This window comes from Pelodiscus sinensis, chromosome 3, assembly GCF_049634645.1.
Source record: "Pelodiscus sinensis isolate JC-2024 chromosome 3, ASM4963464v1, whole genome shotgun sequence".
Taxonomy (NCBI): Eukaryota; Metazoa; Chordata; order Testudines; family Trionychidae; genus Pelodiscus; species Pelodiscus sinensis.
The window spans coordinates 191804382-191820651 of record NC_134713.1 but is presented as its reverse complement, the minus strand read 5'-3'; the positions used below and the strand labels follow the sequence as shown (position 1 = coordinate 191820651).

General features: G+C 43.4%; 1 protein-coding gene across 3 annotated transcripts in view; it reads right to left on the bottom strand.

The window, feature by feature from the left end:
* Positions 1-2738: 2738 nt before the first annotated feature.
* The window catches only part of HAO1 (hydroxyacid oxidase 1), a 40052-nt gene continuing 26520 nt past the window's right edge, over positions 2739-16270 (bottom strand). For all 3 annotated transcript variants that reach the window (XM_075925712.1, XM_075925714.1, XM_075925713.1), the window contains exons 6-8: positions 9835-9993; positions 9554-9623; positions 2739-6645 (exon numbers count right to left, since the gene is read on the bottom strand). In XM_075925712.1, the coding sequence (XP_075781827.1) occupies positions 6578-6645; positions 9554-9623; positions 9835-9993 (297 nt within the window). In that variant the 3' untranslated portion in view covers positions 2739-6577. The remainder of the gene's footprint in view (positions 6646-9553; positions 9624-9834; positions 9994-16270) is intronic.

Sequence of the window (16270 nt, the reverse complement as noted above, 5' to 3'; positions counted from 1 at the left end):
ATAAGAAGCTTAAATTCGATGCAATAGCAGATGAGAAGCCAGGGGAGGCATTAAAAGAGGGGAGTGACATGACCAAATAGTCATGCTAGGAAGATGGTTTAGGGGCTGTAATTTGAATGGTCTGAAGGGGATAAAAGTGAGGAGAGATCAAATAAAACCCTGTGGGTTGTGTCTCCAGGGCTGGGTGGAGGCACATCGATAGTACAAAGAAAATAATGTTCCTCTCATCTAGGTTGTTCCTGAGCTGTAAGGGTTGATCCAACGTCTATTGAAGTGAATTGAAAATCTGTTAATTTCATGTTTCGGTTCAGGTCCTAGATGCAATCAGAGTGTCGGTCCCAGCTATCCACCCAGCCTCTGCCACACATTATAAATTCACATGAAACCCCAAGCACACCCACTCAGAGAAATGTCCCTCGCTGTTCCATGATTCGTAGGGCAGTAGACTGGCACATTTTGGAAAAACGGAATCGTTGGAACAAAGGCAAATGCATGTTGCTTGCAGAACCACCCTTCTAAGTCGCACTGTTTGGTTCAGGTCACACCAACAACAGTTAGCATCTCCTACATGCCCAATCCGCCACCCCCAAAGACTTAGGCTAGTGACTCAAATTCTTCTGAAATCTTGTCAAGATTTTGGAGCGTCTTAATATCTTCTCACTTTTCCTTTACCTTGCTGTCCACCCAATATGTGTTTTGCCACAACTGCTGTGCCTTCTATTGATGGCTATCACTCTCTAGGACATGCTTAAGCCTTGTCTGATTATATCATTGCCTCGTGGCCAAGGTTAGGTTATTTAAGATGCTGAGGGAGCGACTGTGGAAGAGACTGGTCCTGTCTCAGACTAGGGCTTAACAGGTAGGCTATAACAAGGGAACTACACTGAAGTCCAAGAGGTCTAGAAGGGCTATTAATCTCAAGACTCACGTGAAGCTTTATCTGGACTTGTTCATGCTAGCCCATCAGGGCCTTCGATTTTGGTGTGACTTTACAAGAAGGCCCATGGAACACCCAAAAGGGGAGAAAAGGCAGACTGAGAAAAACTATTGTTGGCCAAAGAACTGGCTGTTAGCAGGGTGTGCAAGAGGCAACGCCTCAGGCTGTGCTGCATCCGGGCATGAAAGGGCACCCAAGAGGCAAGGAGGCACAATTACATCCTCCTCTGTGCTTTTTGGTTTAGAGGCAACATTGCCAGTTACCTCTTTTCTCCACTTGAGCAATGGAACACATCAGACGAAGACGTATTCTATTCTATAGACCACCCCGGCCCACGTCCATGCCAATGCATGAGAATGAATAACTCCGACATACCAAGGATAATCCAGACTGATGAGCTGCCGTGTCAGCCCTGTGCTCTGACCTGGGATGCCCTCTCCAAGCCTTTGCTGCAGTTGCTTCCAGCCTGGATTACTCACAAACCACCTCTGGCATGCAAGTCACGTCCATCTTGGCCTGGATATGCGCTGCAGCCAGATAGCTGCACCTCAGCTTTTACCTGCCTTGGTTATACTGTGGGGTGACCCAACACACTTCCAGTGCTAGATCTTTCCCAAGAAATTTATGTTCTGTACTTCCCTGCCCTCTCTTGGGCAATACAATGAATATGAAGTTCATTATTTCTTTAATAGAAATAATATGTACAAAACTTGCCACCCAAAACCAACGAAGGGTCCTTTTCTGGGCTGGAACCCACTTCATCAGCTGCATGCATTCCATGAAAGCTGATGCCCAAATACATTTGTTAGCCTTTAAGGTGCCACAGGACTCCTCGTTGATTTGCTGAAACAGACTAACACGGTTACGCCTCCGAAACTTGTCACCCAAATGGAGTTTCCCAAATGTTTCCATTTAAACACACTGGAAAGTTTATTAGCTCCAAAGGAGAGATTTTTAAGGGAGTACAAGATGTGAAGCATAAAAGTCAGAAATGGCTACAAGGAAATACCTTAAGGCACTATATCAGATTTAAGCAAAGCTTCTCACCTCATGCTTTCAGCTGTTGTACAGATCAGAACCCCCGCTCTCAGAATCCAGCGAAGGATTCCCTTGTTGTTTCAGGTGTAGAGAATAAGATGGGCAGGAGGAGAGAGATGGGTGCCTACGGTGTTTGTCCCTCCTTTTAGAGTTTCAGTCCCCCTCTTGGGTACCAGGTGACAAAACGTCAATGGGGAAGGATGTTCCCTGCTGCTTTTTCCTCACCTGTTTGACTCCCTGCTTGGTGATGCAAATTATCACAGATATTCCTTTGTTTGAGACAGACCTATTTGCCAACATCTGTTTGATTAGGGCTGTGCTTTGGAGCATGTGTTATTAACATCAAACAGGGAAATCTTAAAGTGCAATGTTACCACATATTTTATACTGGTCAGTAACACACAGGTTTCCAAATGATCTTTACAGGGTATATTTTTGTACAAAGATTATTACAACAGTGTGTCATTTGTGAATACAGGGGGATATTCTCTCTCACTAACCTCTGTCACATGCGGGTGGTTCTCCCGCTCATTTTGAGGGAGGAAGTTGGGTGTGCCAGGTAAGTTTTTGTTTTGATGGGAGGAGTTGGGAGGGGAGGGTATGTGTGGGTTTTTATAAATCTGTGTGCTCCTCTCTGATCCGTTGAACCCCACCCCTGCTTTCCCACCCCATAACTAAAAATCAGAGATAAACCTCTGGTATTTCCACAATCATTTTCTCAAGCAAGGTTGTTAGTCTGTCATAAAATCCAGGAAAATTCCACTTCACCTTGAATGGGTTTTTTTTTAATTGAAAGACTTACGACAAATGCATTAACTTCATCCTGCAGACTCTTAACATTTGACTCCAAAATCACTCTTTATGAAGGCGCCTTATCAGTGTTGAACTTGGAGAGCCGGTCAGTGTGGAGATAAACAGCATAAGCCCATTATCCCACTGGAGCAAGAACCTGGAAACAGTTAATTAAACCCAACAAGGAACGTCTGTTTCCTCCACCATCCAGATTTCTCTAGGCCACCACACGACAGGATCTTCCTTAAATTAAGCGGGTTAAGGACAGGAAACTGCATCTTCTAAACTTTAGAAATAGACCTTAAACATGTAAACATAAGATACTATGCCCCTATCTTTCGAGTAACATTTATATTATCTAAAATAAACAGTCTTTCTGAAATTGCTTGGTAATTGACATCTGACACAGTCCACATTGCAACAGACATGATAAGTGCAGTAAACAGTAGAAAATAGACTTCCTTATACTCTGAGAAACACTCATATTTCCTGCAACAGATAAACTTTATTTTGTTGCTATGCAACCACCATGCAACATTATACACTCTGTGGTAAATAAGAGTAAGAATTTTACAACCGAAGGGCAGCATGTGGGCCTTTTGTTTCCACCCTCCCCTGCCTTTTGAGTCCAAGTCCCTATTTACGTTCACGCTGGGATGGTCTATCATTTTATTCTAAAACTTTTTTTTTGCAAACGCAAGCTTTTGGCAAAAAAGATCCAATGTGTCAAGTGCAATTAGAGGCACTTGAAATGGTGCATATGGGAAGTTTGGGGTGGGGGAAGGTGTCAAGATTCGTCAGGCCTGTGTGATTGATGGGAGATAAATGGCCATGAATCTGAGCCTACACTCATCTATATAAACGGCAAGATGCTGCAAGACTTCAATGAACATAGAACAGCAGCATAGAGCCCTGGTCCTGCTTAAATAAACCTTATCACTTGACTTTTAGGGCAGGTTTTTCCAAAGCTTCCTGTATTGACCCATCTTCACCTCCACTGATGTTACCATTGACTTCAAAGGAAGCAGAGTTAGGCCTACAGGACTGGCTTTAGAAAACTCTCCCCCTGGTATTCCATGTTCACTAGAAAGGTGAGATACCAAGAGCCATCTTGGTTTTGGCCAGGGAAGACTACTAGAGGGGAAGTCACATAATGCTGCTATTCCCTTTCTCATATTTTGAATCCAGGCAAAATTCCCATTGAACTCAGCAGAAGTCTAGTTTGCTCAAGGCATGCAGGCCCCAAGGCCCTTAGTTTCCACATAGTAATTCTTATGGGCCTGCCTCAGACGGTGCTAGAACGAAGGGCAATAAGTCCCTCAAGTGCACAAGTGGGCTTGATTAGATTGGAAAACTCATGAGAGTAAAGCTTTGGAAGGTGAAGCCATAAATTGCTACCACCCTTGCATGAACAATGGGACTAGTCCTTTGAAAAAGGACTAGTCATGTAAGCCAGGGTTGGAAGAATTAGCCTCTTGAGGGCCCAATCCAAAGTCAATGGGAGTCTTTCCAATGACTTCAGTGGGTTTTGGATAAGGCCCCTACTGAATCAAACCTTGCTCTGGACTTCCCTGATCCAGCACCCTTAGGACAACCAATGAGTTTGCCAAACCAGGGGAGGTCAATGCCGGCCCCTCTGCTGTTACTGGCTTCCAGCCTCAGCTCGCGGCCAGTCTGGGCCACTGAACTCCGACACTAGCCACTGGCCTCCAGCCCTGGAGTTCCGCTTCCAGGTGCCAGCACAGCTGTCTGGTCCAGCAATATCCGCAGTCCTGCTGCACCAGTTTTTCCCTTTGAGTGCTCCAACCCCAGAGCACCTATCAGATCTCTGAGGATGCCGGACCGTGGATGTTGCCGCACCAGAGGGTCTCGGACTAGAGAAGTGCAACCTGTATTCCTAAATTAAAGATCAACCAAATAACCACACACACGCTTCCAGGCCTTCTTTATACATTATCAACAGAAATAAGGACACACATCCACTTCTACTTACATTCTTAGCAGTTTACCTATAACCTTTCTGCTCCTCAGTTTCCCATCTGTAGGATAATGGTTAGATACCCTCTTGTGTGAAGAGCTCTACGAGGAGGGCAATTGACATACGGGGTCGTACTTAGCACTTAATGCATCATAGAATCATAGAATACTAGAACTGGAAGGGACCTTGAGAGGTCATCAAGTCCAGTTCCCTGCCCTCAAGGCAGGACCAAGCACCATCTAGACCATCCCTGATAGATGATCCATCTAACCTGCTCTTAAATATCTCCAGAGATGGAGATTCCACAACCTCCCTAGGCAACTTATTCCAGTGTTTGACCACCCTGACGGTTAGGACGTTTTTCCTAATGTCCAACTAAACCTCCCTTGCTGCAGTTTAAGCCCATTGCTTCTTATCCTATCCTCAGAGGCCAAAGAGAACAATTTTTCTCCCTCCTTCTTGTAATACTTTTTTAGGTTCTTGAAAACCACTATCATGTTACCTCTCAGTCTTCTCTTTTCTAAACTAAACAAGCCCAATTCTTTCAGTCTTCCCTCATAGCTCATGTTCTCTAGACCTTTAATCGTTCTTGTTGTTCTTCTCTGGATCTTCTCCTATTTCTCCACATCTTTCATGAAATGTGGTGCCCAGAACTGAACACAACACTCCAATTGAGGCCTAATCAGTGCAGGCCTCAATCATTATTATTATTTAGTATTTATGCCACAGAGAAATGAAATTTGTCCAAGAAATAATCAAAACCTTTTTTTTTTTAAGTAAACATACAACGGAGCTCCAGCTAGTGCCAGTCCATTTAGCTCCGTTGAAGTTATTAGAGCTATGTGGATTTATTTGGCTTATGATCAATATCCACATGTAATTAGAATTTAAGTGCAAAGGGTTTCTTGTCAGTTAAAACTGCGAACCTCCAAACTCCTGATTGGCTGTACCATCCCTTGCATCTTAAAAGCCTCCAGGATGCTTACATGGTTCTCAGCCTACGCTGTTTACACAGTAATGCGGTTGCTAGGGGAAAGAATGCCATGTTGTTTCGAAAGCATTATTCAATCTGGACAATCTAAAGTGTAGCTTCCATAAACAACGAACAAGAGATATGCCTTAAACTTTGATATTTTGGTAGTTGTTTGCTATCGAAACTTTTCTGTTTATACTATCTTTTTAGCAACTAAGTCACTTCCAGACATGCATGTTAACATCTAAAAAAAGTTCTACCCATCTGTGCACACATTGAAAACTCAAAAGTTTCTGGTTAGCTGGAAAAGGACTACAACAAGGCCAGGTCTACACTAGATCTGGCAGCCTGGCTTAAGTTACGCAACTCAAGCTACATAAAACATGTAGCCAGAGTTGGCTTACCTTAAGCTGAGCATGGTAGTATCTCTGCAGTGGGAGGCTGATGGGAGCAAAAGCTTCAATTGACTTCCCTTACTCCTTGCAAAAGGAGGCATACTGGACACTGGTAGAGGTACCTTCTGAGTCTGATATAGCGAGTCTTAACTAGACTCAATAAATCAAACTCCAGAAGATCAATCACGGCAGAAGTGATCTTCCTTTTAGGGTAGACAAAGCCCTAGGGTCCAGTCTTTCCATCCTTACTCACATCAGGGGCCAAATTTTCAAAAATGCTTAGATCCTTACAGAGCTACTGCGGGGCACTGAGCAAAACCTGGTGCCGGTAACAGTTTGAGAAATAGCCCCGAATAAACCAATAGAGCTAGTCTCCTAAGTAAGAGTTTTATGATAAGGTCCAAAGAGAACAATCTGGACACAATGAACGCAGCAGCTTTATCTAGAGCCACACCTTTCCTGTGCTAAATCTTGGCAACAGCAGACGTTCTTTGTACCAATGTCCTGTCGATCTCTTTCACGCTCCGGCATCCTGGGGGAGAAATTAAATATGTATAATGTGCATAGGCTTAGAAGAATAATTAGCATTATTCAGGAACTGATTTCCCAGCAAAAGATGACCCTGGACTGTTGATAGTTAAGCCACAGGTCTAGAGCTCAAGTCATAGGTCTGAAGCCTGGCTCTTCCACAGACTTCCTGCATGACACTGGGCTAGTCATTTTCGTAGTTCAATTCCCGAAGGGACCGTGATAGTGGCAGAATCCAAAAAATATCACCTTGTGATTCCGATATTGAACAAAATAATCTGTGATTGAGCTCAAGTGTATCTTTTAGAAAAGTGCCCAGTCTTGATTTACAGGCACCTATTTATAGGGCCTGTTCTCTATGGGCTGTAGGGGCTACTGTAATAAACATAATAAGTAAAAGCAGATGAAACTATTCGGGATGAAAACAAAACAGTCTTCTTAACTTCTGTAGCTTAACAAATAAGACCCTGGGCTAGGATTCAGGAAGCCTGAGTTCAATTCCAGGCTCTGCCAGTGGCCTGTCATGTGACTGTGAGTAAGGAGCAACCTGTCCTGTGCCTCAGTTTCCCCATGTCTAAAAATGGAAATAATGATACTAGTCTCTTTTGTACAGCACATTGACATCTACGGGGGGGGGGGGGGGGGGGGAGACAATATACTGGCCCATTCTTAATAGCTAAAAAAGCTGATAATTTTTGTTAAACTATATTCTGCTGTGATAGCTTATGGCTTGTTGATGTGACAAAGAAACCCACAATGCTGCTGCCAAGGCTGTTCCCCACTTCGGCACCCTCTGAGCTCGATTTAGTGAATCTAAACTAGACCCGCTAAATCGAACTCCGGAAGATTGACCATGGCAGCAGTGATCTTACTTTTAGCGTAGACAAGGCTTTAGATGCACAGGGAGAGAATTAGGCTCCAATCTTTCCAAAAGGTGAGGGTCTGCAAAAGACTTTAAAATACCTTGCCACTAAAAGCTTGCATTAAAGCTTCCCATGGTTACAGATACCCCATCCGTGGATTGGTATTGCTGTCACTACCCAAGTGCAAAATCACTTTTGAGAACCCAGGACGGTGTACTTGGGAATTCCTTCCTTTGAGGTACCCGCAATTTCTTTCAACCCTCCTTCTGGATAGAACTTGAAACCCAGATGCTGACATCAGCTGAAAATGGAACCTTAGTTTCTCTTCGTAGTTTGGCTGTGCAGCCTTAGACACGTGCACATGGAACCTCACGCCTTCTAGGACATGGGAATCGGAACATGTTCTTAAAAGGATGAATGTTATTTAAAAATAAACACTTTTGGTAAAACGTTGCTTGGCTACCGGGTGTGACAGAGCAACTGGAAACAGGATTAAAACCACAGAGAATTGCTCCCCTGGGATCCAGTTTGGAAAGCTACAGTTTAATGAGGAAGTTAGATATGATCAGCACAGTCAAATCTAATGGACCCAGAAGTAAAAATAAACCTGATCGCATTGGATAAACATTCCCTATTCTACTCACATATCTATAGATTTAAGACTTAGTCTTCCCCCAGGCATGGATGTTGCTGGATTCTCCTGCCCTCACTCCCTGGCTTCTGGCATGTCCTTCCAGGAGGTCCTCCTTGGCCAACAAGAAGGGCTTGCTGCTTCCAATTCAAAAGCCCATACTCTGTTTTCATTGGCTCTCCAGGCATCTTGCAAACTCACTTTCTGCTTCCCTCTCTTCTTTGGATTTCTCTAGGATTCACTGCCCATGGCTTTAAAATCTTACCAGCAAGTCAATTAGGGTCAAGTCTAAAAAGTTAACAATTACTGAGAAAAGATTTCAGCTGATGGAATGGCTGGAATGTTTGGAGAAGGGATGTTACCTCCCTCCTCCCCCCACATTTCACCACAGTTGCAGTGGTGCTGGTGTTTAAGTATGTTAGTACTGATCCAGTGCATTGCTAGGCCAGGACACTCTTCATTAGAGGTTCTGTCTTTCATCTACTCTGTACTTTAGAAACTTCTGTCTGTGTGTCCGTCCATCCATCTGTGAGTCCATTTGTTCAAGAATCCCTCTTAAACAGTAAGCACTAGAACCACCAAATTTGATATGCAGCTTCCTCTTATCGCAACTTAAAGCAAAGTCAGGGTTTGGTTGTGCCAGGACAATGGGATGTGCTGGAATTTGAATGATTCTTATAAAATATAAAGGGAGGTGTCTGGTAGGAGGGACAGTTATACTGTAGATTGACTGCAGAGGAATAGCAAGGGGCCAGAGATGGGGACCAGGACCAGCTGCAGCAGCTATAGACAGTAACTTCCCACCTAGCCCCAAACTGCTGTGGTGAGAGAGAGTTGGGGTTGTCCTCTCTCCCCAGGGCAGCCTGCAGACTGGACCCCTCACCCTCAGTCCCATCCCAGAACAGTGGTTTAAATGAAGAAAAACAAAATGTATTTGTGCTATGGACCTGAGCAATGCTGGGTGAATCTTCTAGTAATGCAAAAAAGCCAGGTCCTACTCAGAGCTGTATGCACCTTTCAAATGGAGCCTAGAACCAGATTAAACTTATTTTCTGGGGTGGGGAAGAGGACAGAAAGAATGCCGTCCATCCCAGAGCTATTCTGCTTTGAGATGAAAGGTGATTCTACAAATGCGAGACAGCAGCTGTGTCTATGCTCCAGTCAGAAGTGAGAGTCCAGCCAAAAACAGCCATGGAGACATGACAGCAGAGATCTTAGCATAGGTTAATACCCTGGCTGGGTACCCAGATGGGCTAGCACAGTCCACAATGAAACCCACACTGCCACCTCAAACTTTGGCCTCGCTGGATAGATTAAATCCAGCACCGCTTGGTCTCTCTGAGTTGCGACTAATACTTTCAATTGCAACGGAAAGAGAGAGAAAGATGGGAACTATGAAAAGGAAGTGGGTGTCTCACCAGAAAGTGCCATTGCCAGCTGGAATTCTTCCTTCAGCATCTGGAGAACTTCTTTTGCCCCTTCTTCACCCTAATAGATGGGAAGACAATACATTATACTACCACACGGACACACAGCAGGGGGGTAATTTAAGGTTTCATAGACCATCTTCACTCTGGCATTTCATGAATTTCCTGTTTGCATCCATACCATTCGCTGGTCATATTTTTTTGAATGTTCGTGCATGTCTAAAAGGATAGTTTAATAGTCAAAATTTGGAGGGCCACCTTTGATGAATTACCTGATAAACCAACCCCCAGATGATAGGTCTTCCAATAAACACTGCCCTAGCACCAAGAGCCAATGCCTTGAGAACATCTGTGCCTTTTCTCACTCCACCATCCAAGAACACCTCCACCTTCCCTTCCACAGCCTCGACGATTTCCGGCAAGACGTCAATCTAGAAAAGCAAAAACAGGACAGCAGAAATTCAGTCCGTGAAGAACCAATCTGTAATGAACAGCAACATGAATTGTGTGCCTAAGTTCTGTGCACAAATAATGTCGTTGTGTACACAAGCATGGAAGTGACTAATCATACGAGTGTGCAGAGGGAGAAGTAGGTTAGTACTGACCAAGTGCAGCAGTAAAGACACTTTGTTGCAGGTGCTGTCATTTTCATCTACATATATTTGAGAGAGAGTTTGTCTGAGTGAGTGTGTCTGTCTGTTCAAAAACTTCTCCTAACCCGTAAAAGCTGAGACCACCAAATTTGGAATGCAGCTCCCTCTTATGATATCTTAAAGCAAAGTAAGGGTTTGGTTGTGCCAGGGCAATTGGATGTGCCTGGAATGTGATTGTTCCCATTATACAGAAAGGGAGAGGATGACTAGCAGGGACAGTTATACTGTATAATAACCACAGGAGGCAGCAAGGGACCAGAGATGAGGACTGGAATAGCTATTACCCCACTGATCCAGAAGAGGGCAGGGTGGAGAAAGGGACAGCTATCTACTCCATATTTCAGAGAGTTTGTCTGTTTCTGTGTCTTTCCATCTGTCCTCCAACCAGAGGACAGACCCTCCCTCCCTCTCAGCTGTGCCTGCTGCAGCTGCAGTGACCATGGACAGGTGTTTCTCACCTGGCCCCAAGCTTCCTCAGTGAGAGAGGGTGAGGGCTGCCCTCTTTCCCTGAGGCATACTCAGAGAGCCCCTTTAGAAATGGCGGGGGGCTGAAGCTCCCTCCGATTCATACAGGGACATTGCTGACCCAAGCAACACTGGGTAAATCTTTTAGTAAAACATAAAAGCAAGGTCCTAATTAGGCCTATATGCTGACTTCATAATGAAATCTAGAACTGGGTGGAACTGCTTTTTCTCTTAGCACAGTGCAGTATGGGATTGCCACATCCAGTGGCTGGTCATTACGGACCTGATCCACCAGACCTGAAGAAGAGCTCTGTGTGAATGTGAAAGGTTGCGTCTCTCGCCAACAGAAGATGATCCAATAAAAGATACTCCCTTCCCCACCTTGTCCCTCTAATTCTGCTACTTGGCACACACACGGCTCACAGAGGTTGCACATGCAGGTCTCCTATAGGTAAAACAGGTTGAACCTCCCTGGTCCAGCACCCTTGGGACCTGAGTGGTCTCAAACAAGGGAATTTGCTGGACCAGGGAAGATCAGGCATCCAGGTTCTCCAGGGGCTCCCTTCCTTGCAGTTGCCCTGGGAGAACCCAAAGTCCTGACTTTCTATGCCCACCAGCCTGGCTCTGCTGCCCCCAACCCACCCACAGGGCTCTGATCCTGGGCTTCCCTGGCTCACGTGGGGTGGCAGCTGATCCTGGAGTTCCCCAGGCTCAGTCCCTCTGTGGGGCAGCAGCTGCTCCCTGGGTTCCCTACCTCCGTCCGCCTGGCCCTGTGCAAGGTAACACCCACTTTTGGGGCTCTCTGCTCCCATCCCACATGGGAGGGCAGTCTCTCCCACAGCTCTCTACCCCCAGGTCATTGGTCCTGCCACTTACCAGACTGACTGTCACTCTCAACCTCTTCGGCTTTCTGGCCTAGCAACATCCATGGGCCACAGATATTGCTGGACTACAAAGTCCCGGTGGAGAGAGGTTCAAGCTGTACTATGTAATTGTGTTATTGCCCATCAAAAATCGGGATCCCATTGTGCTAGACTCTACCCACACACACAGCAAGAGACAGTCCTTGCACTAGAGAATTTAGCATGTAGAGCATGTAGACAATTTTCCTTCCAAGCATTTTTTCCAGTGCAAATGGGCTTTTTCCATGAACAAAATGTTGCGATAGATTTTTGAACGGAAAATACCGGCATTCATTGAAACCCAAATCTTGGATCGGCATTTCCAATTAATACCTGAAATAAGAAGATTTTTTTAAATGTTGTGTGTCTCAATTTGGGAGGAAGGAGAGGGAAGAATTCATTTCCCCACCAGCTCTGCTTACTATTGAACAAGCCAAAGAAAAGGTGGAGATTCTGAGGCAAAAACAGAATAAGTATCTTGCTCATGATCGCAAAAGATATTTCAAGATCCAGAGAATTACTGTCTCTCCAGGAGCACCCTTCATGTCATGACTTTTTACTAACTGAGCAAACTAGGTGAGACATTAGATCTGAAGCAAAGCTCTAAAGAAACTGGAACATCATGCTATAGAAAAGCAAGCAGGGATGTAATTGATTTCCCTTTTTAAAGGGTCAAAACATCCCCCTTTTTCTACGTCTAAGCAAACTGTACCAACATACAAGTGCTTTAATTACCAAAGTATGATGCAAACTATAATTAAAACATCTATTTCCCCAATGGGTAATTAGGCATTAGGAAATACTAACCAGTTTGGGTTCAACTCACATTTCAATAACCCATCAAATTAAAAGCATGTGATTATGATGCAGAAATAAAAACACTTTATGATCTGATACAAATGTATATTATGAAAAATGTATAATAAAATGTACCCCACTCATGCAATATGGAATCCAGTGAACAGACCAGAACATTCAAAAAACATCACTTTTAATGGTTTCTTCTCCACCAAGCTAATTTATTACAAGCAACCACTAAATAACAAACACATTTTAGTTCAATTTTTCCTCTATTTCAGTATGCACAATATGAATAGACATCAAAATATACCCCACAGATACAGAATCATGTATTAATTTCCTCCAGACCCAGGTGGAAATTCAGAATCACTCTTACATACAGTCCCATTTTCAGAATTCAGCAAGGAAATATTTTCAGATGTAGCTCATTTGCAGGGGGGGACAATTAGCTTCGGAAAGTTCTGAGTGCTTGACTTCTGAAAATTAGAACTGTTTTAGGTTTCTTACAATAGATTCCCAAAAACTAAGACTACCAAGAATTACTGGGCATGTTTAAAATCGAGCTCTAAGTCCCTTTCGAAAATGAGATTTTGACTTAAAAGTCTATGGAGTACTCTAAGATTTTACTAATAGTTCACTGCAAATCATCTTTTCTATTTCAAGTCAGAACCTGTGCAGCACTGGTTAGTAAACACAAGTCCCCTGGGAAAGTTTAGTTCCCCAACAGGCCTTCTGACACCATGCACATTTGGAATATTACAATCAAATATATCATTTGAAATGAGATAGAAATGTAGCTGTGTTAGTCTAGGGTAGCTGAAACAAAATACAGGACTATGTAGCACTTTAAAGACTAACAAGATGGTCTCAACAAAGACTCTAGTTATCTTACCCATTACAAAGATAGCTTCCCCAATTATCACCTCTAATATCATTAGCTCACAGACATTTACCTTCCCTCCCCCTCCCCCGCATCTCCCTTCTGAAATTTGATTTGTCCTTTTCATATGTGTTTATTTTTTTAATTGTATCCTTTGGTATATATGGTTGTGACTATTTTCTTCCACTATTTGATCTGAGGAAGTGGGTCTGGCCCACGAAAGCTCATCATCTAATAAACCATCTTGTTAGTCTTTGAAGTGCTACATAGTCCTGTATTTTGTTTCATCAGTTGAAATGTGCTTTCTGCAAATATTCAAGCATTCCAGGCCATAAAGCCAGACCGAAAGAATGTTTTCAGACAGTAAATATTAAAAAGTCACAATCACTGTTAAATTTCATTTTAAAGGCAGACAACTGCAACCTTCCTGTTGCTGACTCAGATCTAATTACAGACTTTATCTGGAAGGAACTAAATTCTGCTCAGGTGACTTACTGCAAAACATGCTCTTCTCTCCCTTATATAGATAAGTCACTTATTGATGTAATGAGAGAACCACACTGAATATCTGTTGGATAAGAACATCTGAGAATGTAAAGACCTGAGAGTAGAATTTTGATCCCTACCTTACATTTAAAAACTGAGCCAACTTGCTTGCTGACATATATGCATTATCCCACAGTAGGAATATAACTGCGCAACTGCCTTTATCCCCATCCTCTGCCCCCTCCAATCATCAGTAGTTCCCAGTCTGCTTGAGACACACGGCCAAGTGAGGGGCAATGAGAGGATGACTCCTGGCTTGGTTTAACGTTTAGGAAACACGTGTGATTATCGCTAGATTAGGGAGCCAAAATCATTTTATTTCTGGAAAACTAGCAAAAGGTCATTTGTGTAACCCCAGCAGGACGTGGGGAGGAAGGTTAACGAGGGAAGTTGGCAGGCCCACCAGACACGGAGGAAGGAAGAGCTCCAAGGGCTCTAAGAGAAGGAAGGGAAGTTCTAATGCAAATATTGACATTTTTCATTCAAAATGTTTTTCAATGAAAAAAAAAGCAGACTGTGCTTCAGAATTGGAAGTAATTGTGGAAATATTTTTGAAAAAAAAAACCCACAACTTTCCAGTTTTGCATAAAAACCAACAATTTCCCAAATTATTCTTCTCTGGCACAGAATGCAATAGCATAACTGATCAATGATTGGATGATTAATCACCCCAGGTAAGCGTCTACTTTTTTTTATGCTACTCCCTCTCTTTTCAAAGTTACATCAATGATGGAAAAGTTACAGAGCAGCAAAAGGAAAAATGAAACACTAAAGACTAGTCTACACAAGAAGTGCTACAGAAGTACCCCAATGCAGCTGTACTGCTGTAGCATGGTTGGTGAAGACATTGTATGCTGACAGGAGCAAACTCTCCTTGGCATAATAAATGCACCTTGCTGAGGCCATGTCTTCACTAAACAGAAGATCGACACTGCCGCGATTGATCATCCCGGAGTTTGATTTAGCGAGTCCAGCTAAGACTCATTAAATCGAACTCAGAGGGAGCCCCCACCAATGGCCAGTACTCCTGCTTGTGCAAGGAGTAAAGGAAGCTGAAAGGAAGCTCCCACTGATGGGATGACAGGGAAACTCAAAACAAGATACATCGACTCTAGCTACGTAATAAAGATAGCTGGAGCTGTATATCTTCATTCAACCTTCCCCTTTAGTGTAGACCTGGACTGAGGGGCAGTAATACGTAAGTGGGAAAAGCTGTCTCACCAACATAGTGCTGTCCACTCAGGTGCTTAGGTTGGTGCATCTATATCGCTCAAGAGAGTGGCTTATTCACACCCCTGAGTGATATAAGTTACACTGCAGTAAGTGGTAGTATAGACCTGGCCTCAATTACTTTGCAATGTTTACAAAGTTGGAGAAGTACTAAACATTAGACTTTGAGGCTTTCGTTTCTCCTTTTGCTGCTTTGTAGCTTTTCAAATAGGTTTTGAAAAGTTATTGTGTATCAAAAGGAAAAGGGGCAGTGCACAAGTCTGGACATCAATTTATTGCAGTAAGTTAGGGGTGGCCAACTCATTCCAGACAAAGAGCCAAGATCAAGCTCAGCGCAAAGAGCTAGAGCAAAAAAAAAAAAAAAGGACTGGCTCTTTAAGGAGGCTTTTTGAGGTGAGCAAATGGGAGCCGGGAGTCGTGAGCTGACGGGGCGGAAGCTCGCGAGCTGCAGGATGGGAATACCTGCAGTAGGTGGTATAAAACAGTGTTTCTCAACCAGGGCACAAGTACCCTCAGCATAGTTGAGAGAAGTCTGGGGAGTACACCAACACAACTGATATTTGGAGAAAACTGAATTTTTGCTTTAAGTTTTATTCTTTTTATACTTTTTACACCCAAAAATTTCATCGCCCACCCGGCTACGATTTAGTTGTTTAAACAACTGTGTTGCAATGTTAGAAAAAAAAATTGTCTGTCTGAAAACTGCAGGTACTGGGGGTACTGATAAACTTTTTTTTGAAAAAGGGGATACTTTATAAAAAAAAGTTTAAGAAACATTGGTATAAAGGATAGGCGGGGAGAAAAATGGACATAAATACTACAAATGTCTATTTAAAAAAAATCAGAAAACTTGGGAAAACCATTCCATAACATTTTGGGGCAAAGCAAACAAGTTTTGATGTATTGATCCAATGCTGCACAACTCTGAATGTTTTTGCAAATTCTTTTTCCCATTTTCAGCCAGTTCTCTTAAGACTCCTGATATGGGGCAACCTCTCCCACCCAACAGAGCATCTATCTGCATCTCTGGCTTTTCACTCAGTCTCTCAGGATGCAGAGAGAGTGTGAATAGAAAGGATGGAAGGGAAATGATGGAGACACTCAAAAGGGAGGAAGGCTGGGTGCGATGAGCAGGAGAATGTTGATGGTAGGAGGGTTTATTCAAATGAGGAAATGCATTCAAATCTTCACATTAGAATATTGCCTAATTAACATAAACTCCCCAGAATTC